General features: G+C 45.2%; 1 protein-coding gene across 1 annotated transcript in view; it reads right to left on the reverse strand.

Moving 5' to 3' along the window:
* Positions 1-24,481, reverse strand: part of LOC135050030 (nuclear envelope pore membrane protein POM 121-like) — a 212,763-nt gene that overhangs the window by 142,914 nt on the left and 45,368 nt on the right. The window contains exons 4-7 of the mRNA XM_063956129.1: positions 3,597-3,731; positions 1,019-1,093; positions 409-583; positions 181-263 (exon numbers count right to left, since the gene is read on the reverse strand). Of these exons, the coding sequence (XP_063812199.1) occupies positions 181-263; positions 409-583; positions 1,019-1,093; positions 3,597-3,731 (468 nt within the window). The remainder of the gene's footprint in view (positions 1-180; positions 264-408; positions 584-1,018; positions 1,094-3,596; positions 3,732-24,481) is intronic.

The raw sequence follows: 24,481 nt of genomic DNA on the forward strand, positions 1-24,481 counted from the left end.
AGAAAAGCAATTTCAAAACATTGTAACTCTGTGTATAATGCTATCATTTTATCCAACCAAGTAATGCAGCAGGTTGCTCTTTATGAAAGATTATTTCTAGTCTGCTCACATTAAGGTGTAAAGTCTACAAAAAGATGGCTGCCTTTTAGGCAACAGAAAGCAATAGTTTCTTGGAGTTACCTGGCTGATACATCTGGTGTCTGGCTTCGAGATAAGGAAGAGCTTGAAACAGCCGGGGTGTTCGGACTACTCCTTTCGCTCTTCTACAAAAAAATAAAACTTTAAGATGGCATGTAATAATTTACAGCCTTAATGTCACGTCAATGAAGCATGTTGCATGGTCATGAACCACCTAGGGAAACAGGTGCTAAACTTAATTTTTCTCACACAAGGCTGACAAATAGATACCTGCAAGGGGTATATGAGGGAACTGTAGGAGCTTGTGATGACATTATGTGAATGCATGTTGGGAAATCCACGCTTTGGAATACTATTAAATGAGGTGTCGGAGGAGGTTCGGGAGCGTTTCATCACATTATCGTCAAGTGGTTGCTCACTGAGCCCTCGCTTCAAGTTGTCGGACCTAAAAAACAATAGCAAAATCACCATGATATGTACATTACTTCCCAATAGGCAGCGTTAACTAAACAGTCAATAAAATGAGCATCTTAGCAAGGTAACAATAACTAGTAGCAGATGCCTAGACCTTTCCCTGAACAGCTGTATTATTTCATTAACACGCTTTAACATGATAAACTAAAGGATTCTTTACACAATGAACAAGCTTACTGTGTGTCACACTAATTTAGGCCACTGTAGAAACCTACAACTAAACTAACATGACAAAACCTTGCACTTATTACACAATTTAAGTTGTCAGGCACTACCATAGCTTTTTTGTTAAAGCTACTTCTGCAGACTTTAAAGACACAACAGATCCTTTCTTCAGCAGCAACAAATGGGAGTTGAAAGTTGCTCAGTTTAGTTTCTGGAAATTAAGGCAAAGGTTGCTACTTACATTAAGACATCTGTAGCATAATTTGCTACAGAGGATTCAAACGAGGACTCTGCACTTCCACTGGTAGTCTGCATCCTTTAAGAAAGAATATTCACCAATCACAAATCGGGTTCATAGAGGGGGGCGGTACAAACACACACACACACCAGAAACTTTGAAGAGATAAGTAGACTGATCACAATAGAGATTATATATATATATATATATATATATATATATATATATATATATATATATATATATAAATAAGAGGGAGAGAGAGAGAGAGAGAGAGAGAGAGAGAGAGAATATGTATGTATGTATGTATGTATGTATGTATGTATGTATGTATGTATGTATGTATGTATGTAGTGCAGTCAATTCTTCGTAGTCATACAGTACAAATAAGACCCTCATCCCCCATGAAACTTACAATTCATCTTACTTATGGTTTTAGTGGTCTGCTTGATTTTGAAGCCAGTGTAACATTAGCTTTCCATAAAATAGAAATACATTCTCCATATCGGCTCCATGACGAAGAAATGGGTTAACCCCCTAGCCAGCTAATTCCTGACAGGAAAAGTGCCCTACCTATACAGCTTTTACACCAATTTTTCCATTTGTAGTGGAATTTATACAGTTTAAATGTCTCTATTCATTCTGAGATTTAAAAAAAAAAAAAAAAAAAAAAAAAATTATATATATATATATATATATATATATATATATATATATATATATATATATATATATATATATATATATATATATATATATATATATATATATAATAGAATAATTCAAAAAAAAAAAAAAAAAAAATATAGGAGCATCATTTGGCTTGCGATAACATCTACAGTAACATTCTGCAGTTATAACAGCTGTACACACTGGTGGCAGACTTTCTACATAGGAAATGCAATGTTGTTCGGCACATTCTTCCCAACACTGCTGCAGAATTTCCTTCACGTGTTTTGCACTTGTAGGTTGCTTTGCCTTCCCCCTTCTGTCCACTTCTTTCCAAACAGCTCTATGAGGTTAAAGTCGAGAGACTGTGCTGGCCATTCCAGGACTTGAAGCCTACCGTCTTGTTCTTTTCCTTAAAAGGCTCATTCGGACATAAAACTTACAGTATGTATTGGGTCATTATCTTGCTCTAGGTTGAACCCTTGACCATCTAGACGTAGACCAGAGGTTATTGCAACTGGCACTGCAATATGCTGTGGGAAGCACTTTTGAAGATCCAAATCACTGTTCCTGAAAAATAGCCCCCCCAACTATCATGGTTCTTTATCTTTGCACCATTTCAGGTTATTTACAGGACTTTGGGAATTATTTAGTATGGGTGATCGCATACTAAACTATTAATGCCCAGTGCGCACGCACAGCAGCCATACTGCACTTGAACACTCGGAGCATAATTCAGCATGGATCGCTAATTAGAGATTATACAAATCAAGCGATTATCGGATGACTGCGCATGCGTAGTGTTAGCATTGTGCACACACGTGGGTCAATAGCGACAGAAAAGGTGTACAGATCATAAATACAGTGCAACCACTGTTTGACTGACAGGAAGCTGGCGTTTCTGGGCGTAAACCTGCCTTTTTCTGGGTGTCAAAAAAAACACAAGCGTGCCCAGGCGTTTTTGGGGAGGGTCTCTGACCTCAGCGTAGACCACTACCAGCCAGTCTCAGTCGCAGATTAATAGCAGCCTCAGACCTACTCACATTTGCTCAGACAGCAAAGACTTTTCGATGTTCCGGAAATTGCGTATGAATCTGTGAGTAGATAGCGATCTGCGGTAAAGTGGCAAATTTGCAGGGGGCATTTTTTTCTGTCAGGGCAGCGCCTTTCTACTTGCAGGCAACTGCAAGTTCTCAGATTAACAATCCATTCTGAATTAGGACCACAGTGAGATGCGATTGCATCTCAGTTATGCGAATGCCTGATTTGACAGGCAGAAGAGATTTGCAGGGCGGCGTGGCAGTGTCATCGGAAATGGGGGCAGGTTCTGGGTGGCTGTGACCTGAAAAAAATGGCGGCTCTGCGTCTGCCTTTGGGAACAGGGGGCATCCACAATTCAATGATGCGACATCACTGCCGGCACTTGTATGCTGGGTGGCCTTGCCCTGTACTGGGCAGCACTCAGTATGTGATCGCAGCCGGTTACAGTTTTGCCAAAATAGCAAAACTGCACCTGAAGCTGAATAAGGTCTCTTAACTTAAACTTTATAATTAGAGAAATGGTGGTTGATTATGCTTGAGCCTGCACACTTTCATGTATTACTTGGGGTAAAACACCATCTTTTTTTATGGCGGTCATAAGTGTATAGGGCAGCGTGTTAATAGGTTTAATTTAATCTTTGAAATAGTTCATGGTAGCCTAACATCCCCAACCATTTATATTCTCCGGGAACAGCTGGGGAAGATCTCAGGTACCAGGGGAGTCACTATATACCTTCTACAGGTGTCTTCAGGCCTCTGCTCAGCTGAAACAACACATCTGTTAGAGCCAACATGAAGTATGTGAAGGAAATTATAGACAATTACATAAACCCCGGTAAATTTAGAAGCATAACACATTATGACTGCTAACCTTGTATTGTTCTCTAAATCATCACTATCACTGTATTCTTCATCATTGTTCGTCCTCTTTCGGCTTTGTCTGATGGCAGTAAGAACGGTTTCTTCTGTGCAAGGATCAGGGGCTACTGGTAGCAGTTTATCCAAACTGAAGGAGAAAACAAATTAGTAGTAGTCCCTATTTTCTTTCAGCAAGGCTGGGTAACACTGGACCATGGGATTGCAGAATGAGGCTAGAGTTGGCACCCAATTTAAACTGCAGCTTTAAAAGTAATCTCCTCCCTCTGCAACCCCAGACTGTTTAGTTTTAGGTGCCTTGGAGTGAGAGATTTGTCAGGGCTGCATAGTTAGACTGTTTCTTTTGGTTTGTAAGTTGTTGTTTTTTTTGGGGGGGGGGGGGGGGGGTTCTAATGGTGGGTACAATATCGACTAGAAATTGCCCGAAAAGGCATGAGCCTCCAATCTAGCAAATATCGACCCTATCTGCACAGTCTATTTTTTCTTACGATGCAGATACCACGGGAGGGCGCATAAGCATCACAAGAGCATACATATGCTGAATTAAACTTTTCTTACTCTTTAGTAAAAATCGTAAGGACAAGTCACACAGTGTGTACAGGGCTTTAGACTAGGACTGTGTGCGGCTTGTAGCATCACACAGCAATAATGCAAAGGCTGGGGGGGAGATTTCTCTGGCACCAGTGACCATGCGCAGAGGGAAGGGGGTGCGTGGATGAGAGGACCCCCTGGTGCACTCCTGCCTCAGCAGAGACTGCCTTGCCCAGGGACAGTGCATGCCAGAACCCTATTAGAGGGTGCCAGGTGGCCAGCACAGTCATGAATGGCAGACGCAATTTCTCTCAGTTTCCTGGTGTCTGCTCTACTCCCGAATAGGGAGGGGTAGTGCATGCGCTATAGGCTAACCCAGGCAGCATGCTGGGACCACTGCTTTCAATGTTAATGGTAATACTCATGGGTTGGGGGGAGGAAGAGCATGGAGCCTGGAAGGGGCAGAGCTTACAGCGCTGCATTTTGCCTCCTGCAGCCGTACAGTTAGGACTGCACAATGCTTATAATGGGACTAATGGAGCCTGCACTTCCACAGGAGGCACATTCTTCTGTAGCTACTAATAATCTAAGTAACAATTGTATGTACAGCTGCCTGTTTGTATCCTACGTCAGTCATTCCAAACAGTGGTTCTCAAGCGACACTAATGATAGGCCTACACATTAGGCGATATGCCGACGGGCGACCCGGCGGGGGAAGGGGGGGGGGGGGGGGGGGTCGTGGAGTGACGTCACCCGGCCCCATAGCAATGCATGCTAATATGGACAAGTTTGTCCATATTGGCCTGTACGTATAAGCAACCCGGCACTATTGATGAACGAGCTCGGGCCGGGCATCGTTGGTGCCTACAAACGGAAAGATATGAACGGTATCTCGTTCATATCTTTCAGTGAAATAGCCTAATGTGTAGGGCCTATTACAGTCCAGGTTTTAGCGATATCCCGGCTTCAGTAGAGGTCACTTCATTAGTACCTCAGTTATTTTGATTTAACCATCTGTGCTGAAGCCTGGATGTCACCAATACCTGCACTGTCAATGTGCCTTGAGAACCGAGGTTGGGAAAGCCTGCCATATATGGCTAGCAATATATAATGCTGTGTCACTCACCTAGGTATATCTATATAAGCTATATATTACAGTCTCTCTCGCTAACCTACAGTATATGGAGGTTATTAGTATATATTGTGGCACTCTGTATCTAGACTATATTGCGCTGATTCTGTGCCAGTGTACAACATGTGTTTGTCTGCCAGTTGTACAATATCTTTTACTGTTATAGTGGGTTATTCAGTACGGATTGAAAATTCTGCTAAAAAGCATTATTTGTTATCCATTCTACTGCATGCGGGGGGCCACTCATCGCAGGACAAGACCGCCCAGCATGCTACCCGGCGCCCACCAACTGTGACGACGCTCTAATTGCGATTGTGCTGCCATTCGTGTGCGGTCGCAGAAACTAGGCAAGCCTCCTGCCTGCACAGCAACGACAGAAGTCCCCACCGTCATCTTTTCGTTTGGAGCCCTGAAAATGCACCCCCAATTCAGCCCAGTTTTCAACCCTCCACCCCGCTCCGTAGCTGCCCTGGGAACTCCTATGCCTGTCAATCAGGCAGAGGCGGTCGCAGTAAATGTGACCCGACAGCAATAAATGCGTGTGCACACAGGACGAAACCTGCGCACTGCGGCCCGATCATCAAAATTTGCATTGCGACCTGAAAAAGGCCCAGAGCCCGCTGCTATGGCTAAATAAAACACGAAAGAACAGTATTGTCTTTTGTTGGCGCACTATTAGAGAAAATAATGTTTTAATATAAAACTTATTTTGCTTAAAATATATCTTATTCCATCTTCTTAAAATACAGTTATGTGAAATATCAATGAACATATAATTGTGTAAAATAATAAATGTGATGATTAAAATAAGATTTTACTCACCGGTAAATCTATTTCTCGTAGTCCGTAGTGGATGCTGAGGACTCCGTAAGGACCATGGGGAATCGACGGGCTCCGCAGGAGACTGGGCACTCTAAGAAAGATTTAGTACTACTGGTGTGCACTGGCTCCTCCCTCTATGCCCCTCCTCCAGACCTCAGTTAAGGAAACTGTGCCCGGAAGAGCTGACATTACAAGGAAAGGATTTTGGAATCCAGGGTAAGACTCATACCAGCCACACCGTATAACTTATGATAAACTTACCCAGTTAACAGTATGAACAAACAGAGCATCAACCAATGGATGCCAACATAACATAACCCTTTATTAAGCAATAACTATATACACGTATTGCAGAAAGTCCGCACTTGGGACGGGCGCCCAGCATCCACTACGGACTACGAGAAATAGAATTACCGATGAGTAAATTCTTAATTTTCTCTAACGTCCTAGTGGATGCTGGGGACTCCGTAAGGACCATGGGGATTATACCAAAGCTCCCAAACGGGCGGGAGAGTGCGGATGACTCTGCAGCGCCGAATGGGCAAACACAAGGTCCTCCTCAGCTAGGGTATCAAACTTGTAGAATTTTGCAAATGTGTTTGAACCCGACCAAGTAACAGCTCGGCAAAGCTGTAATGCCGAGACCCCTCGGGCAGCCGCCCAAGAAGAGCCCACCATCCTTGTGGAATGGGCTTTCACTGATTTTGGATGCGGCAATCCAGCCGCAGAATGAGCCTGCTGAATCGTGTTACAGATCCAGCGAGCAATAGTTTGCTTTGAAGCAGGAGCACCCAGCTTGTTGGATGCATACAGGATAAACAGCGAGTCAGTCTTCCTGACTCCAGCCGTTCTGGTTACATAAATCTTCAAAGCCCAGACTACGTCAAGCAACTTGGAATCCTCCAAGTCACAAGTAGCCGCAGGCACCACAATAGGTTGGTTCAAATGAAAAGATGACACCACCTTTTGCAGAAATTGCGGACGAGTCCGCAATTCTGCCCTGTCCATCTGGAAAACCAGATAGGGGCTTTTACATGACAAAGCCGCCAATTCTGACACACGCCTAGCCGAAGCTAAGGCCAACAGCATGACTATTTTTCACGTGAGATACTTTAGCTCCACAGTCTTAAGTGGCTCAAACCAGTGGGATTTCAGGAAACCCAACACCACGTTAAGATCCCAAGGTGCCACTGGTGGCACAAAAGGGGGCTGAATATGCAGCACTCCCTTAACAAACGTCTGAACCTCAGGCAGTGAAGCCAGTTCTTTTTTAAAGAAAATGGATAGGGCCGAAATCTGGACGTTTATGGACCCTAATTTTAGGCCCAAAGTCACTCCTAACTGTAGGACGTGCAGAAATCGACACAGCTGGAATTCTTCTGTAGGGCCTTCCTGGCCTCACACCAAGCAACATATTTTCGCCATGTACGGTGATAATGCTTTGCTGTCACGTCCTTCCTAGCCTTTATCAGCGTAGGAATAACTTCATCCGGAATGCTTTTTTCTGCTAGGATCCGGCGTTCAACCGCTATGCCGTCAAACGCAGCCGCGGTAAATCTTGGAACAGACAGGGCCCTTGTTGCAACAGGTCCTGTCTGAGAGGCAGAGGCCATGGGTCCTCTGTGAGCATTTCTTGCAGTTCCGGGTACCAAGTCCTTCATGGCCAATCCGGAACAATGAGTATTGTTCTCACTCCTCTTTTTCTTACAATTCTCAGCACCTTTGGTATGAGAGGAAGAGGAGGAAACACATAGACCAACTGGAACACCCACGGTGTACTAGTGCGTCCACAGCTATCGCCTGAGGGTCCCTTGACCTGGCGCAATACCATTTTAGCTTTTTGTCGAGGCGGGACGCCATCATGTCTACCTGTGGCAGTTCCCGTCGATTTGCAATCTGCGTGAAGACTTCTTGGTGAAGTCCCCACTCTCCCGGGTGGAGGTCGTGCCTGCTGAGGAAGTTTGCTTCCCAGTTGTCCACTCCCGGAATGAACACTGCTGACAGTGTGCTTACGTGATTCTCCGCCCAGCGAAGAATTCTGGTGGCTTCTACCATCGCCACCCTGCTCCTTGTGCCACCTTGGCGGTTTACATGAGCCACTGCGGTGATATTGTCTGACTGGATCAGAACCGGTTGGTCGCGAAGCAGGGTCTCCGCTTGACTTAGGGCGTTGTATATGGCCCTTAGTTCCAGGATATTGATGTGAAGGCAATTCTCCTGCCTTGACCACAGCCCTTGGAAATTTCTTCCCTGTGTGACTGCCCCCCACCCTCGGAGGCTTGCATCCGTGGTCACCAGGACCCAGTCCTAAATGCCGAATCTGCAACCTTCGAGAAGGTGAGCACTCTGCAGTCACCACAGGAGAGACACCCTTGCTCTGGGGGATAGGGTGATTAACCAATGCATCCGAAGATGTGATCCGGACCACTTGTCCAGTAAGTTCCATTGGAAGGTATGGAACCTGCCGAAGGGAATGGCCTCGTATGATGCCACCCTCCTTCCCAGGACTCGAGTGCAGTGATGCACTGACACCTGTTTTAGTTTTAATAGATTCCTGACCAGTGTAACAAGCTCCTGAGCTCTCTATCGGGAGATAAACCTTTTTCTGGTCTGTGTCTAGGATCATGCCTAGGAGAGGCAGATGAGCTGTAAGAACCAACTGCGACTTTGGAATATATAGAATCCAGCCGTGTTGCCTTTTCACTTCCGGAGAAAGCGATACGCTGTTCAGCAACTGCTCTCTTGATCTCGCTTTTATGAGGAGATCGTCCAAGTACATGATAATAGTGACACCTTGCTTCCGCAGGAGCACCATCATTTCCACCATTACCTTGGTGAATATTCTCAAGGCCGTGGAGAAACCAAACAGCAACGTTTGAAATTGGTAATGACCATCCCGTACCGCAATTCTGAGGTACGCCTGATGAGGTGGATAAATGGGGACATGAAGGAATGCATCCTTTATGTCCCGAGTCACCGTAAAATCTCCCCCTTTCAGGCTTGCAATAACCGCTCTTAGCGATTCCAACTTGAACCCTTTCAGGTATATGTTCAGGGATTTTAAATTCAATATGGGTCCGACCGAACCGTCTGGTTTCGGGACTACAACATGGTCGAATAATAACCCCCTCCTTGTTGAAGGAGGGGAACCTTGACCACCACCTGTTGTAGATACAATTTATGAATTGCAGTTAACACTGTTTCCCTCTCGTGGGGGGTAGCCGGCAGGGCCGTCGGTGAGGGGGCATCTTCTCAAAGTCCAGCTTGTATCCCTGAGACACAATATCTATTGCCCAGGGATCTAACAGGGAGTGAACCCACTTGTGGCTGAACTTACGAAGGCGTGCCCCCACCGGGCCTAGTTCCGCCTGTGGAGCCCCAGCGACATGCAGTGGATTTTTGTAGAGGCCGGGGAGGACTTCTGTTCCTGGGAACTAGCTGTGTTGTACAGCTTCTTTCCTCTGCCCCCGCCTCTGGCAAGAAAGGACGCACCTCGGACTTTCTTGTTTCTTTATTCGAAAGGCTGCATTTGATAATGTCGGGCTTTCCTAGGCTGTGCAGGAATATAAGTCAAAATATCAGAATTACCAGCTATAGCTGTGGAGACCAGTTCCGAGAACCCTTCTCCACACAATCCTCAGCCTTCCACATGCCTCTTAAGTCGGCATCATCTGTCCATTGCATATACTACAGGACACGTCAAGCAGAAATCGACATAGCTTTGACTCTAGGACCCAGTATACTCATGTCTCTTTGGGCAGGTTTAATTATATATATATATATATATATATATATATATATATATATATATATATATATATATATATATATATATATATATATATATATATATATATATATATATATATATATATATATATATATATATACATATACACATATACCTATCACTTAAGACAGCATCTTTAATATAATATATATCTCTATGCATACTAGGGTCTCAATCTCTGCTGATAAGGTACCTGTCCACGCTGCCACAGCGCTATAAACCCATGCCGACACAAACGCCGGTCTGAGTAGTATACTAGAATGTGTACGCTATCTGCAGGATCCCTGAGAATAGCTAGTGCTACCTTCTGGGCAAACGGGACACCCTAGGGGAAGATTCCCATCACATCCTGCCTGAGAATTCTTTGTGGGAAGCTGCAGTCTCTCGTCTGGAGATTCCCGCTCTTTTTCCTCATGAGAGGAGGGAAATTTACCTCAGCTTTCTTCCCCTTAACATGTGTACCCTTGTGTCAGGGACAAATGAGTCATCAGTGATATGCAAATCATCTTTTATTACAATAATCATATATTGAATACCTTTCAGCCATCTTGGCTGTAACTTTGCATTATCGTAGTCGACACTGGAGTCAAACTCTGTGTCGATATCAGTGTTTATAATTTTGGATAGTGAGCATTGTGAGACTCTGAAGGTCTCTGTGACATAGGGACAGACAAGGGTAGATTTCCTGTCTGTTCTCTAATCTTTTGTGCAATAAATTCACCTCAGCTCTTACACATATCCAAACAGGTGTCGGCGTTGTCGACGGAGACACCCTCACACATATTTGCTCTATCTCCTCCTTAGGGGAGCCTTTTACCTCAGACATGTCGACACACACGTACCGACACACCACACACACAGGGGATGCTCTATTTGAAGACAGTTCCCCCACAAGGCCCTTTGGAGAGACAGAGAGAGTATGCCAGCACACCCCCCAGCGCTATATGACCCAGGAATCACACAGTAACTTAGTGTTAAAACAATATATACAGCAGCTACTGGGTTAACGCCAAATTTATGTGCCCCCCCCCCCCCCTCTCTTTTACACCCTCTCTATCGTGCAGGGGAGAGCCTGGGGAGCTTCCTCTCAGCGGATCTGTGGAGAGAAAGTTGCGCTGGTGAGTGCTGAGGAAGAAGGCCCCGCCCCCTCAGCGGCGGGCTTCTCCCGCGATTTTGTGTAAAATTAATGGCGGGGGCTCATGCATATAACAGTGTCCAGCTGTATATATGCTGCTTTTGCCAGGATGTACTTAATTGCTGCCCAGGGCGCCCCCCCCTGCGCCCTGCACCCTACAGTGACCGGGGTGTGTGGGTGTAATGCGGGAGCAATGGCACACAGCTGCAGTGCTGTGTGCTACCTCATGTGAAGACAGGAGTCTTCTGCCGCCGATTTCGATGTCTTCTTGCTTCTGCCGGCTTCTGTCTTCTGGCTCTGCGAGGGGGACGGCGGCGCGGCTCAGGGAACGGACGACAAGGTCAGGTCCTGTGTTCGATCCCTCTGTAGCTAATGGTGTCCAGTAGCCTAAGAAGCGCAACCTAGCCGCAGTTAGTAGGTTTGCTTCTCTCCCCTCAGTCCCTCGTAGCAGAGAGTCTGTTGCCAGCAGAAGCTCTCTGAAAATAAAAAACCTAACTAAAATACTTTCTTATTAGCAAGCTCAGGAGAGCCCACTAAAAGCACCCACCTCTGGCCGGGCACAGATTCTAACTGAGGTCTGGAGGAGGGGCATAGAGGGAGGAGCCAGTGCACACCAGTAGTAATAAATCTTTCTTAGAGTGCCCAGTCTCCTGCGGAGCCCGTCTATTCCCCATGGTCCTTACGGAGTCCCCAGCATCCACTAGGACGTTAGAGAAAGAGGAGTGAGAACAATACTCTTTGTTCCGGATTGGCCAAGAAGGACTTGGTATCCAGATCTGCAAGAAATGTTCACAGAGGACCCGTGGCCTCTGCCTCTAGGACAGGACTTGTGCAACAGGGGCAAGACTTACCGCGGCTGCGTTTGACAGCATGGCTGTTGAACGCCGGATCCTAGCAGAAAAAGGCATTCCGGATGAGGTCATTCCTACGCTGATAGAGGCTAGGAAGGATGTGACGGCTCAACATTATCACCGTATATGGCGAAAATATGTGGCTTGGTGTGAGGCCAGGAATGCCCCTACGGAGGAATTCCAGCTGGGCCTTTTCCTTCACTTCCTACAGTCGGGAGTGACTTTGGGCCTTAAATTGGGTTCCATTAAGGTTCAGATGTCGGCCTTATCCATTTTCTTTCAAAAAGAACTGGCTTTTCTGCCTGAAGTTCAGACGTTTGTAAAGGGAGTGCTGCATATTCAGCACCCTTTTGTGCCTCCAGTGGCACCTTGGGATCTTAACGTGGTGTTGAGTTTCCTGAAATCACACTGGTTTGAACCACTCAAACGGTGGAAGTAAAATATCTCACGTGGAAGGTGGTCTTGCTATTAGCCTTGGCTTCGGCTAGGCGTGTGTCAGAATTGGCGGCTGTCACATAAAAGCCCTTATCTGGTTTTCCCATGCGGATAGAGCAGAATTGCGGACCCGCCCACAATTTCTGCCGAAAGTGGTTTCATCCTTTCATATAAACCAACCTATTGTGGTGCCTGTGGCTACTACTGACTTGGAGGATTCCGAGTCACTGGATGCAGTCGGGGCTTTGAAGGTTTATGTAGCCAGAACGGCTAAGGTCAGGAAAACAATCTTTGTTTATCCTGTATGCTTCCAACAAGCTTGGGGCGCCTGCTTCAAAGCAAACTATTGCTCGCCGGATCTGTAACACGATTCAGCAGGGTCATTCTGCGGCTGGGTTGCCACTGCCTAAATCAGTTAAGGCCCAGTCCACAAGGAAGGTGGGCTCTTCTTGGGCGGCTGCCCGAGGGGTCTACGAGAAATAGATTTACCGGTAAGTAAAATCTTATTTTCTCTTACGTCCTAGAGGATGCTGGGGACTCCGTAAGGACCATGGGGATTATACCAAAGCTCCAGACTGGGCGGGAGAGTGCAGATGACTCTGCAGCACCGATTGAGCAAACATGAGATCCTCCTCAGCCAGGGTATCAAACTTGTAGAATTTAGCAAAAAAGTGTTTAAACCCAACCAAGTCGCCGTTCGGCAAAGCTGTAATGCCGAGACGCCTTGGGCAGCCGCCCAAGAAGAGCCCATCTTCCTAGTGGAATGGCCTTGTCAAAGTCAGAAAAATGTCTCAATGCACGTTGCCATATTTGCACCGCACACTGGTCCGTGCTGCGCATGCGTACGCTCTCCCGTGGAAGCGCATACCCGCAATAGCGTGCACTCGCACGCGCAGTATGCGCATTTACGGTAGAGTTTATGTGATCGTAGCGTGCGACTCATTAGTTACAAATGTTCACAATTAACGTAGTTTATAGATCATGATCCCTTTGATAGTTTCTGTAAGTTTGGTTAAAGTATAATGTCCCAGAGCTGAGGAATCCCTCTTTGCATCGTACGAAGGGTTTAACAGGAATCATACAGCAGTGTTTGGTACCCATCGGAAGAGTATTTGATTAGCAATATTCCGGTGTTGGTTTGGAGCGTATTAATCGCTCGTGCGAATAGTTATGGACATAAGAAGTTTATGTCCATTTCTATGATTTGCACATACTCAGGTATGCGGCGGGAAACCCAGTTTCCCACCCACCTGAGCTGTTGGAAATCGTCACAGCCCACCTGTATGAATCACCCTATGACCTTTTGTTATGATGCAGGGCCGAATTCCTTCGGCCAATGGACAATGGGATTGTAGGACCAGGAGATTGCATTGTGTGTGGAGCATAAATAGGCAGGCCGACCGCATCCAGCTCTCACTCTCTCATCAACGGTTATCTGCTGATAATCGGGAGCTGGATATCGAGGCGCTGGCGATCATACCCTTTGTGCGTAAGTTCTCTCCATAATCATTGTCTTTCTGCGAGCCAATCTCTCTCTCTCTCTCTCTCTCTCTCCTCTTTTTCTCTTAAATACCTTATAGTATTATAGTATTGTATCGTATTGCATTTAGGTCAGTGTAGTATTGTCTTTTTGTATTTATTGTTTAGTTCTGTGGTTAGGAAGTCTCTGTTATATTGTAGTGTATCATATGTACTGTTATCCCCTTTTACAAGTATTCTAGATATAATACAGTTAATAGGCCTTGGAAACCTAAACCAGTATCTGTGTATTTCCTATAGTGATAAGTGTTCATTTGAGCGTCGGTGACGCTCATGCAGCTTTGTAGATAGTCAGGTTCCACAAGGTTGCACTTACACCCTGTACTCACATTAAGGTATTCAGTGTATTTCATCGGTATAAGGTTTAACATAAAGGTATAGTGTTGTGAGCGTCTGCATCGCTGGTGACCTCCTCGTGGTCTCTAGCGTACGCTACGTTACAGCGAATCTTTCCCCTAGACATAACCAATAACGTGTCCTGTGATCACTGGGCCGTGAGCGAACGTGACGCTTGAGCGTCTCGCCTACGGCTGAGCGATCGTTACGCAAATAGCGTATCATTACGGTATTTCTTAAGTAAGCAGCGTACAGTGTTCTTAGCTTCATAAGGGTTGATTATACGACAAAGGAATTTAGCATTGTCAATTGCGGGCTCGTCCGGTCCTTTTCACATCTGCACTAGGTAGATCAGCAGACATTATCCCTCCAGCAAAGGGTGGGAGGTTGTCTCATAGTGCTGGCGGGATAAGCGTCTGCTTCGCTTAGGTAAAGAGTGCTGAAGGAATCCGGTAACCGGAAGTAAGAACAAAACGCTTGTGTCTTTTAAAACTGTTTATTTTTTTTGTCTTGCGTACGCATACATTTATCTGCATTTCTGTTTCATTTTCGTATATCACTATTCCTGTTTGCCAATTTTTTATAGTTGATAGAAAGTGCTAAAAAGAGATTTGCTGTTATTTAAAAGTAGAGGTAATAGTTAAAGTATAGAACAAACACACGGTTTGTCTGAAGATACAAGGCAGTCAGTGTGGATTGCGGTAGATGATCAGGGATCATCTACATTGATAAATAAATATATTGTGTTACGGTGGATCCTTTGCATTGCGTACACGTGTCGCTAACAAAGACTAGCGTACGCAATCCAAAAGGCAGACGCACGCAGCGTTCATTACGCAACGTAGCGTCTGGTTACGCCCACGTAGCCCAAGTCACGAAAAGTTGAATTAGCGCAAAGCGATAATTAGCGCAAAAGCGATAAGTAACGCACAGCGGTAGATAACGCGACGCGGTAAATAACGCAAATCTATTTTTTTGGAAAATCTGAAATTTAGTTTAACAGATCCTGCTCCTAATTGGTAACACTTTTGGCCTGAAGACAATTTCTGCGCAGAAATAGATATAGAAACAAAGTGTACATGTGTTGAGTGAGTGTGTTTGTATACAAAAGTTTATATAACTTTAAGGTGGAACCAAAAGGAAAGTCGGGTACTCGTCAAGGAACATACGTGTAAGTGACATATACGGTGGCCAGGGAGGCATCCCTGGTTAAATAATATTTGAGCATTAGAGTATAGCGGACCATAAGGTAACAAGACCAGGAGGTCATAAGGAACAAGACCAGGAGGTCGTAAGGTAAAAGGTCCGCTATAAAAGTCCAGTGGCACAACGCCTGGGGTGTTGGTGCAGAACCCATATAGGCCATAAGCTCTTGCTGAAGGAATCGCGGCCGGAAACATCGATTCCATTGGTCTTTCAGTACATGACAAATAGTGCTCGTGTACTGAACGATTGGACCACACGTAATTGTGTGCAGTAGTTAGTAATCTGACCTAAATACCATTAGAGTAAAGTGGTCACAAACGCTATTTGTACATTCTGACGTGATTTGTGTAATTTTTTATTTTTGGAAGGGAAGTTCGCTGGTCACTCAGGAACTATCTAACAACCCCAACTTTACTGGAAAGAGTAAGTGTCCTGCGGGTAACCCTCATATGTTCCAGTAAACTGAAGGTTCCATAGGGGCCCTGTATCGAGTACGCTGGCATCATAACGGTGTTTACAGGTCGTATTGGTCGAGGTGGGCGAGTGAGTGGGGTACTCGGTAAACCGCCACCGCCGGCCTACTGTGGAGTAATTTGGTTGTCTGAAAAGGCTTGCTGAAAACCTTGATACAGAAAATCCAAGGAGGATTAAGCAACACCTACAGACTATGGGGGCCAGTTGCTCAGGTAGGGGGCGATCAACCCTGGTTCAGGTTGATTCTGTGAACCGACCAGTTGGGTCGGCACGATATGTAATGTGTGAAAAATATGGAATTCACACCGAATCTTTATGTGATGAATGGGAGAGAATGACTGTACAAGACAGGGACAAGTTCCCAAGAATAGGTAGCTTCAGTCCAGAGGTGTTACAAAATTTAAGGAGGAGGATATGTCTCGTAAAATCAGCAAAGAGACGAATTCAGCATCATGATTATTTACAGTTATGGCACCAGGAAGGTGAGATACAGAGAGGTTTGGCTCTGGCGGCGGGATCTGGGGCAGTCAGGAAGTTGATTGCCACAGCTCCTCCCCCACCATACATTGCAGGAGAGAAGTTGATTGCGGAGAGAAACGCACTGGGTTGTAAAACACAAACTCTTAGTAACACTGTAAATGTTAATGATGTTAACCAAATAACTCATGCAAGTATTAACCCGTGCAAGATGTACCCTGTTTTGAACCTTCCTCAGGAGTGTGATCAAGAAGACGATTCAGCAACAATTTCAGCTCTCTCTCTTGCAGCCACCATAGCAGAGACCACAGTAGGCACAGCGACACCCACGAGATTAGTGAAAGCCCCTAGCGGAGGGATAGGTGAGGTCGTGTCAACGGGTAAGTACGGCACCATGCACTACACTGAAACAATTGTACCACAACAAGCTGTAGAATCTACACAGGAAGAGGCTGTTAGAATTGCTCCTGTAAGGGTAATAGCAGTTCCCAATGGAAAAACAGATGTGTCTGGAGCCACTCCCATAAGGAACATTGCCATGTACACTCCATTTTCCCGAATGGAATTAAGAACAATAGTGTCCGAATTTCCTGACCCCAGGAAGGATTTAGTTGCTAGCCAAAAATACATCAGGGATTTAGGTAACACGGTAGAACCCAACAACAAGGATTGGCAGATACTGCTAAGAGCTTGTTTACCTTCCAATGTTGATGCAACTCAGTTTTTAGCTGATTGTGCATTGGATAAAGATGTACCGCTTACAGACGTGTACAATAAGGATAATGTAAAAAGGATAAATTTACAGCTAAAGGAGTATTTCCCTGCCGTTGTTAAATGGAATAAAATATTTTCCATTAAGCAAAAGGAGTCCGAAACGGCAATAGAATATTTTCACCGGGCACTATTAGAAATGGCAAAGTACACTGGTATAGAAGACATAAAGACCAACCCAAACCATCGAGAAGTAGCAGTATCTGTACTGATGGATGGTTTGAAAGAAACATTAAAAGCTAGGGTACAGACCACGCAGCCATGTTGGCGAGGTCTGTCAGTGTCCACCCTGAGAGAGGCTGCTATTGATCACGACAGAAATATCACTAGGCACAGGGAGTCGCAAAGTGATAAGTTGATGTCCGTAAGTATACAGGCGCTGACCACAAGGCAGCCTGCGTATGTACCACCGAATCCTGTGGGTAAGGCAAGTGTAATAACATGTTTTTCTTGTAACAAACCAGGACATTTTGCACGAGACTGTAGAGTAAGAAATGTACAAAGATCTTTTCAACCCCCTAGACAACAACACCACACACGACATTGGGAGCAGGGTCCACGGAGGCGGAGTTTTGAGCCACATACAGGGGAAACAAAAAGATATCCCCCACACAGAGATTGGCATGCCTCTGGTAGTTCCCAGCTAACTCCCTCACAAGTAGTTGCTGCCAGCGGGATTCAGGGAGGTCAGCATACCCAATAGGGGTGTGGCCATACCTGTAATCTGCAACCAGTTAAATTGATTGCCAGTCTTGGAAGCGAACCAGAGATTGCAATCAATGTAGCCGGTAAAACTTTAAACTTTCTTGTAGACACAGGGGCGGCCAAGTCAGTGATCAATTCGACAGTGGGCATGAGAACCACTGGTAGGACAGTTCCAGCCATAGGAGTAACAGGAGTAGTCCAGCACTACCCTGTTAGCAAACCAGCCGAGATTACAATAGGGCCTTTGCATACCAAGCATTCCTTTTTGCTGGCTGCATCGGCACCGACCAATCTCCTGGGAAGAGACTTACTATGTAAAATGGGTTGCGTCATTTATTGTACTCCTGAAGGTGTATTCTTGGACATCCCTGAGAATCACGCTCAGGAAGTACGAGACATGTTAGACTCCCCATCAAAATGAATGTCACATTCCATTATGACAAATAGGAATCCATCCCAAGTAGAAGAGATGACATCTCAGATACCAGAGTCGCTTTGGACAAAAGATGGACAGGACACTGGATTAATGGCAAATGTAGCTCCAGTAGTTGTACAAGTAAAAGATGGTAGGATAGCTCCAAAAATCCCACAGTATCCTCTGAAGCCAGAGGTGGAGTTAGGAGTTTTCCCGGTAATAGAGCGCTTGCTACAACAGGGCATTCTAGTAAGAACGTCCAGCACAGCAAATAGTCCCATCTTCCCTGTTAAAAAGAGTGGGGGGAGGGGTTACAGGCTAGTGCAGGATCTAAGGGGGATTAACAAAATAGTTGAGAGTCAGTTCCCCGTAGTGCCTAATCCAGCTGTCATCCTAATGCAAATTCCTCCCACTGCCAAATTTTTCACTGTTATTGACCTCTGCTCCGCTTTCTTTTCGGTACCTCTGCACCCTGACAGCCAATATTTGTTTGCATTCACATACAGAGGAGTCCAATATACGTGGACTCGGTTACCCCAAGGTTTCATAGATAGTCCAAGTATATTTTCTCAGGCTTTGCATGATTGTTTACAGTCTTTCCAACCGGAAAGTGGATCAGTGTTGATACAGTACGTGGATGATCTACTGCTGTGTTCTGATTCATTGGAGGCATCCCTGAAGGATACGAAACAGCTCCTGTTTCATCTTTCAGACACAGGTCACAAGGTTTCCAAAGACAAGTTGCAATTATGCCAGACTAAGGTAAAATATTTGGGACACTGTCTAACACAAGGACTGAGACACCTGACCGCTGATAGAATCCAAGCCATTAGAGACATGACACTGCCACAAACCCAGCAACAGATCAGGACGTTTTTAGGAATGTGTGGGTATTGCCGTAATTGGATCCCAGGGTTTTCCATATTAGCGCTACCTTTGCAGGAAATGGTCTCTTCAAACAAACCTGATCGGATTTCGCATACAGACGAATCTGAAACAGCATTTGAGAGACTCAAACAGTGCCTAACGCAGGCACCAGCACTAGGTATGCCAGACTATGGGAAACCCTTTGAACTATACGGAACAGAAAGTGCTGGGTGCGCAGCAGGTGTACTAACACAAAAACACGGTGATGCCAGCAGGCCAATTGCATACTACAGCGCGCAGCTAGACACGGTAGCGCGATCCCTCCCCACATGCTTGCGTAGCGTTGCAGCGATAGCATTGCTAGTGACGAAAAGCGAAGATGTCGTGCTAGGCCACAACCTCACAATCCATACACCACATGCGGTATCGGCCTTATTGAATTCTGCCCAAACCAGACATGTCTCATCAGCAAGGTTTACGAGATGGGAATTGGCATTAATGGCCCCAGTAAACATCACCATAAGGAGATGCAGCGCATTAAACCCTGCAACATTTCTCCCAGGTGTGCCTGGACAGGCACAAAGGGTGGGAGGTGAGAGTGATGGGGAAGGAGGATTTAATACAAAGGAAGATACACATGATTGTATGGAATATTTGACCCAAAATTTTTCCGCAAGGCCTGACATCAGTGACAATCCACTAGAAGATGCAGAACTCACGTTCTACACGGACGGTAGTTGTCACAGACAGTCAGACTCGGGAGACTTGTGTACTGGATACGCAGTCGTAGATGACCAAGACACCATAGAAGCGAAACCGCTAGGCCCACCTCACTCAGCCCAGGTTGCTGAACTGGTCGCCCTAACCAGAGCATGTGAATTGGCTAAGGGTAAGTCTGCCAATATCTACACCGATTCTAGATACGCGTTCGGGGTAGTCCATGATTTCGGAGCGCTATGGCGTCTCAGAAATTTCATGACGGCAGCTGGTACACCGATAGCGCATGCAGCTCACATAAAAAGGCTTCTAACAGCGATACAGGAACCCGACAGAGTGGCTGTTATCAAATGTAAAGCACATACATATAGTCAAGACCCAGTATCCCTTGGTAACAGCCGAGCAGACGAAGCTGCAAAGCTTGCAGCTGCTACCCCCATACGGACAGACACCACACAACTGATGGTATTTAATACCATCAACACACAAAAGTTGTGTGAAATGCAGAATTTGTGTTCCACTCAGGAGAAGGCAGTCTGGAAGGCAAAGGGATATGGCCAGGAGTCCTCAGGGCTCTGGACGGATGGACATGGTAAACCAGTGGCCCCCAGGGCATACCTTCCGTGTCTGGCTGAAGCAGCTCACGGGCTGACTCATCTAGGCAAGGAGGGGATGTGCAAATTGGTAAGAGCATACTGGTGCGCCCCAGGATTCTCCTCTCATGCTAGTAAAAGAGCAATGTCATGCCTTACCTGTCTGAGAAAGAATATTGGAAAGGCAATACCTACAGAACCCTCCCATATCCCACCTGCCGGCGGCCCTTTCCAAGTAATACAAATTGACTTCATTCAATTACCCCCATGTAGAAATTTGAAATATGTACTTGTTTGCATAGATGTTTTCTCGAATTGGGTCGAGGCTTTTCCAGCAGCTACAAATACCGCTATGTTTACAGCTAAGAAAATTGTGCAGGAATTTGTATGTAGATATGGTATCCCTAGAATCATTGAAAGTGATAGGGGTACCCATTTTACAGGTGATGTCTTTCAAGGAATGTGTAAGTTGATGGGAATTGATAGTAAGCTGCACACTCCGTACCGTCCACAGGCGAGCGCGAAGGTCGAAAGAGTGAACAGCACTATTAAAAATAAATTGAGTAAAGTAATGGCAGAGACAGGATTGACGTGGCCAGAAGCTTTACCCATTGTTTTGTATAGTATCAGAACCACTCCCAGGTCCCCTCTTAATCTGTCTCCTTTTGAAATTCTGTTTGGTCGACAACCGCATGTCATGATTAACCCTCAGGATGATTTGAAATGTAACAATGAAGTAACTGTAAAATACTTAATTAATATGAGTAAGCAGTTGAGGAATCAAAATGATAATCTGAAGTTGGTGATTCCTGATTTACCAGATAGTAATTGTCATGACATTGAACCTGGGGATTATGTAATGATACGAAATTTTCTACGCTCAGGTTGTCTTATTGATAGATGGGAAGGACCATACCAGGTCTTATTGACTAGCACCACAGCATTGAAGGTTGCTGAGAGAGAGACTTGGGTCCATTCATCCCACTGCAAGAAGGTTGCTGATCCAGAGAAGTCCCGTGATAAGGAACAGACGGTAGAGGTTGTATCACTAGAGTGTCTGTTCCAGGAGGACTGAGGCGGCACCTGAGCCTTGAAGACCGAAAGCAGCTGTCGACTCCCCTCTCCCTTTTATTGTTTTCTCCACTTCCCATCCCCTCTCCTTTAAAATTTCTTTCTCCCCCTTCTCATTCTTCTCTATTTCCTCCTCAAAGATGGACTTGCCCCAAGAGACTGTGGTCCGGATTTTGATGTTAACCATGATGTTGACCAGAGCAGTCTGTTCCGGCGAGAGTACCATAGAGGTCGAAAGAGGTTCTGGAATGGGTTCCGATTATGATGATGGAGGCGTAGTTTTCCAAGATCAACCAAGCCAACAAGCAAAGGCGAGTATCAGAAAACGATCCGATAGAAGAAATTGTGATGGATTGTTAGCTGAGGAAAATTGTATCTGTAGGCTCTGTGATAATCTGGTTGAAGATGGATGCATAAAGAAATGCCAATCTAGTTTTAATATCCATATGGACCGGCATCCATTGAGTGACTATCACTCCTTAGTGGGTAACGTGTTAAACCAAACAGATTGTTGGGTATGCTCTCAAGTACCTCAGGGTCACAGTAAATCAGGGCTAGTACCATTTCCTTTAACGTTAGGGGAGGTACTTGAGCTAAGTGGTGGGAGACCGGTGGACCGGAGGTTTAACATCTCCAGCCCTCCTAGTTTGAAGCTCCACCAATACCATGTGGATAGGTCCCTCATATGTTTTAACATCTCCAATCCCAGAAAACCGGGAAATTGGGAAGTGTCATGGAGCAACCTTACCATGACCTTTTCACACAGAGCAGATAGAATGCCTACAGATACAGAGCTCGTACGCCACATAGCCAGTAGAGGAAAATCTTTCCGGTATCGATATACCTTAGGAAATAGGATTACTAAAGTTGGAGAGGTATCACCAGGATACTGTGCACATATCGTACAAACCGATACGTGCATTAGGCAGATGGAAGAATTAGGGTCAGGAGATTTCACCTGGAAGGTTTGTAACATGGTCATGTCCTTCTCCGTCCCCTATGTTCTCCCCGATGATGCATATTTCATATGTGGGAGAAAGGCGTACAAGTGGCTTGCCCCAAACTCTGAAGGATTGTGTTATATTGGAAAAGTATTGCCTGAGGTGATGACTGTTACACATGACAAAATGAAGGACATACACCGTGGTGCCCAAACTCCTTATACTCACACTCACTACGAGCACCTTGTTAAAAGACAACTGTCAGAAAGGTTAGAGCATCCGGCCTCTGATCTTATCCATGAATCCACCGGGATTCAGGTTCTGGTAGCGTTAGATTTCACTCGCACCGCTCGAGGTGTGATGAATTATAGATACATTTCCGCACTCGCCAATTTGTTAGATAATATCACTGAAATGTATGATGACACGTTTAGATACACTGGAAGAGAACTTCAAGTTTACAAAACAGAACTAGTTCAGCATAGGATGGTTCTTAATTATCTTACAGCAGTAACAGGCGGATATTGTGTTACATTGGCAACACAGTACGGCATAAAGTGTTGCACGTATATCACAAATAGCACCGAGGATCCGATAGAGGTCATAGACCAAAAGATGGACGATATTCTGCAATTAAAGTGGGAATTTCGTCGAAAACACAATCTCACCCTTGCTGCTGTAGGTAATGAGCTGACTGGGTGGGTGTCATGGTTGAACCCGCGAAATTGGTTCTCCGGTTTAGGAGACTGGGCTCAAGGAGTCATAATGGATGTTGGAAAGTTTCTCCTATGTATTTTGGGTGTCGTTATATCGTTTGGGTTGATATTTAGATGCGGGCAGGCTTTAATAAGGTGCAAACAAAGTACAAAAGTGATGAGCTTGAGGAGTGAGGAAACTGTAATTAACCTGGATTTGATTTATGACCCAATGCTAGAAACCATGACGTAATGATGTAATAAGTATACGGTCCGTCTTTCACCCATTTCTATGTTTTCCTCCGAGGTACAAAGACCCACGTAGACGAAGGATTTGATGAGCCAAGGGGCCGACAACGGAAAGATGGAAAGAAGAAGAGCAGACGACCTGATAAACAAGATTTTGATGGACAATGCCATGGGTACCCCAGTTTCCCTAGGAACTTTAAAATCACGCTAGCCCAACATTTTTTGTAAATCCATGGACGTTGTATGCTTTACTCACGATTTATGAGCAAAAGCACAAAGAAGAAGACTCCAATCAACCGACACCAATCAAGACCTCAATCGACGAATGTACATTTCCCTGACATAGAATATTATTGCATTTTTCGTAAGTGTTCTTTATCTTCATCTCTACAACCCTCAGGTAACGACACACATAGACGATAGGGAATACAGGCACAGATATCAGCAACCACATACCTCCCCCATTCATGTATCATCAACTAAAATGTGCATCCCCATTTTGTTACAACTGAAAGCCGAAATGAGCTCGGTAAAGTTTGACAGCCCATCCACAGACCTGTACCACAGGATAAGAAGGAATTCAAATGTATACTTCGCAATACCTCGAAGCTTGATTTACCACACGTACGGCACGATGATACATGACCCTCCAAACATGGACTCATACACACATGCTTCTACTTTCTCACTAGGTCATACCCTCTTCACACCTACTCCATTCTTCTTCCTTTCCCCACCATGGAAATCAATTAACCCCTGACTTACATTTTTCTCCTTAAATATTTGGTGGCAGTTATTATTGACTGCCAAAGGGTGGACTGTCAAAGTCAGAAAAATGTCTCAATGCACGTTGCCATATTTGCACCGCACACTGGTCCGTGCTGCGCATGCGTACGCTCTCCCGTGGAAGCGCATACCCGCAATAGCGTGCACTCGCACGCGCAGTATGCGCATTTACGGTAGAGTTTATGTGATCGTAGCGTGCGACTCATTAGTTACAAATGTTCACAATTAATGTAGTTTATAGATCATGATCCCTTTGATAGTTTCTGTAAGTTTGGTTAAAGTATAATGTCCCAGAGCTGAGGAATCCCTCTTTGCATCGTACGAAGGGTTTAACAGGAATCA

This window comes from Pseudophryne corroboree, chromosome 2, assembly GCF_028390025.1.
Source record: "Pseudophryne corroboree isolate aPseCor3 chromosome 2, aPseCor3.hap2, whole genome shotgun sequence".
In the NCBI taxonomy this organism is placed as follows: Eukaryota; Metazoa; Chordata; class Amphibia; order Anura; family Myobatrachidae; genus Pseudophryne; species Pseudophryne corroboree.